This window comes from Chinchilla lanigera, unplaced genomic scaffold (genome assembly GCF_000276665.1).
Source record: "Chinchilla lanigera isolate Chin_1 unplaced genomic scaffold, ChiLan1.0 scaffold00021, whole genome shotgun sequence".
Classification (NCBI taxonomy): domain Eukaryota; kingdom Metazoa; phylum Chordata; class Mammalia; order Rodentia; family Chinchillidae; genus Chinchilla; species Chinchilla lanigera.
Genome location: NW_004955422.1, coordinates 268935 through 272360, shown reverse-complemented (window position 1 = coordinate 272360; position 3426 = coordinate 268935). Strand labels below are relative to the sequence as shown.

Below are 3426 nucleotides of genomic sequence, written 5' to 3'. Positions count from 1 at the left end.
TTTTTTTTTTTTTGGTACTAGGAATTGAACTCATGACCTCATGCTTGCCAGGCAGATGCTGTGCTGCTGAGCTATATCCCAGGCCCTTTTTGCAGGTTTTCTCAACTGGAAATCCTAGACATAGCTAATTAACTTGCAGTCTAATAAAAACATATACTATCTTTTAAAATCTCTTGCTTTAGCCCTGGCAATTAAAAAGTCATAATTAAAGGTGTTTTAGATACCACAGCCAAAATATCCCCAACACTGCCAGTGACTTATTGGTCTAATGATCCCTTTGGGGATCAAGAATTATTAATTTCCTTATCTTTCTTCCATTCCAAATTCATTTGATTTTCATCTGTTTAAGAAAATTTGGTCATTGCCTTGTATAATTATGATTGTAAAATTTGGTAATCACATTGAAAGTTGATAATCACATCTTGCTCTGCTAGCCTTCCACATTCTTGGATGATAAAACTCAATAATAGCAACAACAAATCATTTCTCTCAGTCTGCAGACTAAAGCGGGCCTTACAGTCCTCTCGGAGGGTGAGTCTCCCTGACAGCCCAAGTCAGAAGTGGCTGTAGAAATGGAGAGCTTTTGCTTTCAAGCAAAATTTCATAGAGAATATTCTTCTAGTAATAGGATTATTTTCTCCTTGAGAGTAAAGCCTGCTCTTGCCAGTTGTCTGCTTTCTGCATAAGTATCCTGTGTGAGAGACACCAGCACTTCAGTGGGGAGGGCCGGGAGGGGCAAAGTACTAACAGGATAGCATTAGGCCTGTCATGTAGAACAGTATCCTGAGGCTCAGAAAGGTTTAGACACTTGTTCAAGGCCACACAGCTCTTACTTGAACTGTGGTCCATATTTTCAAAGTGTAAAACTCCCACAACCTCCCTTCCATCTGCGGAGTATCTTAACACGGTTGCATAAAAAGAGCGTTAGTCAGTCTCGCCTTACAACAGAGCACAGGATGGACTTCTCAACACTGATGGCTGGAATTTCTCAGCCTCTGCACACTGTGAACCCAAACTGGCTCCTTTCCAGCACAGAAAGAAGCAAAAAGCAGGACAGAGAGGCCAAAGCATCCAGACGCCAGCCACTGTCCTTGAGGTGAGCACGGCAGCAAGCCAGAGGACATTTCAGCTACACATTCAGTCACTGGATAAACTGCGTTGAAATCCATGTAACACTGTCTCCCATCAAGACTATTTTCAAGTGCAAAGTCCAGTGACTCAGAGTTCATTGCCACTATTGTCATCGCCACCACTGTCCGTGTCTGCAAAGCCTGTCACTGCCCCACACCGAAATTCTACCATTAAGCGCTTCCCCCCCTTTGCTGCCCCACCTCCGGCAAGCGCCACATCGTTTTCCGTTTCGGTGCATCTTCCTGCTCTGGGACTCATGCAGTTTTCTCTCGGTGACTGGCTTAGCATGTCACTTGGGATACTCAATTTTAAAAAAATAACACAGCCAGCTGTTCTAAGGGCTTGTTGTAAGGTGCCTATACGGGAACCCTGGGACCCTTCAGATCTGGAGTGGATTCCATTCCATGCTCTGTCCCATCCATCCCATGGGCAAAGGTAGGTGTCAGACCTGTCTCTTGCACCAAGAATGCCTTAATGAATCCCTACAACACATGGCACAAGCAGGGTGGGGAGGCACATGCAGAACACACTCAATCATACTCTCCTAGTTTAGAATCTGTTTCTAGCACTTGTGAGCTTGGGAGCCTGATTAGCTTCCCAGGATGCAGAATACGGAGTGGAAGAATTCTCTCACTCACTGTAAAATACTGGCTGTATGTCCAGTGGAAAGCGAGACTGATCTGAAACTGCTGTCATGCCATCAATACAAAGCATTCTTCATGAGTAAGAGGTGTAGTGCAGCCATCTACATTTTGAGAAATATAGACCTTGTTTGAAAAGGAGCTATATGACCATGGGCCAGCGAGCAAAACTCTGAATCTGTATACTTTTTTACAGAACACGCTCTCATTTCTGTTGTGAGGATGAAATCAGCTAATGCCGGTGTCTGGACTGGAGAAAAAACACTTCAAGGTAGCATCACGACAAAGTCAAGTTGCATTCCGGGCATCGCATCAAGCAGTGGGCCACTGTTGCTTTATTCTCTTGTCTGATGGAGTCTGCATTTCGGGGAAACACAAGGGAGCGAGGGAATTCAAGAGGGAGCAGAATGACGGTCGATCAGCAGGCCTGAGAAGGATACTTGTGATTACTGAGGAGAGTTTTTGTTTCTGTGATTCTAGGCTGTGGACCCTAAAACATGGCGGCCGCAAGCAACGTGACTGAAATCCTTTTCTTGGGATTTTCCCAGAACGAGAGTGTGCAGACGGTCCTTTGCGTGATGTTTCTTCTCCTGTACACAGCTGTTGCCCTGGGCAATGGTTTCATCGTGGTGACCATTGTGGCCAGCAAAGGGCTGGCCTCCCCCATGTATTTCTTCCTCAGCTTCTTGTCCTTGGTGGAGCTCTGTTACTGTTCAGTCACAGCCCCCAAGCTCATCTTTGACTCTTTCACCCGGAGGAGAGTCGTTTCCCTCAGGGGCTGTGTCACACAGATATTTTTCCTCCATTTCTTTGGCGGCACTGAGATCTTTCTGCTGACGGTGATGGCCTATGACCGCTACGTGGCCATCTGCAAGCCCTTGCACTATGCCACCATCATGAGCCGGTGGGCCTGTGGCCTCCTGGTGGGCGCTGCCTGGGCTGGGGGCTTGCTGCATTCTGCAGGGCAAACCTTCCTCATTTTCCAGCTGCCCTTCTGTGGCCCCAACATCATTGACCACTACTTCTGTGACGTGCACCCCGTGCTGAAGCTGGCCTGCTCAGACACCTTCCTCACCAGCCTGCTGATCATCCTCAACGGTGGCTCCATCTCGGTGGTCAGCTTCGCGGTGCTGCTGGCCTCCTACGTGGTCATCCTGTGCTCCCTGAGGAGCCGCAGTGCGGCTGGGCGGCGCAAGGCCCTCTCCACCTGCGCCTCTCACCTGTCAGTTGTGGCCCTCTTCTTCGTTCCCTGCTCCTTTGTCTACATGAGGCCCTGTGTCACCCTCCCTGTGGACAAGGTAGTGGCTGTGTTTTACACGGTGGTCACACCCCTCTTAAATCCAGTCATCTACTCCTTCAGGAACACTGAGGTGAAAAATGCCATGCAGAGACTCGTGAGGAGGAGTGCGACCTGGGAAGAGAAATAGATGACTGACTGATGCAAAATAGGGAGAGTCGGGGCTGGGAAGTCGGGGCACCAAAGAGCTCATGCAGCCTCTCACCTCGGGCCACTTCCTGCTTTATTGACACTTCAGTCTCTCTTCTTTATGGGACCGGACAAGATGGAAAGGGTCTCCAAGATGGAGTAAAGGGAGTCTCCTACTGTGGCAGTGGCCTTGAGGCAGATCAGTTGCTCTGGAGGGGATGGACTTTT

General features: G+C 48.4%; 1 protein-coding gene across 1 annotated transcript; it reads left to right on the top strand.

The window, feature by feature from the left end:
• The first annotated feature begins 2269 nt into the window (after positions 1–2269).
• Positions 2270–3199, top strand: LOC102003886 (olfactory receptor 4X1-like). Its single transcript, XM_005384932.1, has one exon. It carries the CDS (start codon positions 2270–2272, stop codon positions 3197–3199), a length of 930 nt encoding a protein of 309 aa, XP_005384989.1.
• Positions 3200–3426: the final 227 nt, after the last annotated feature.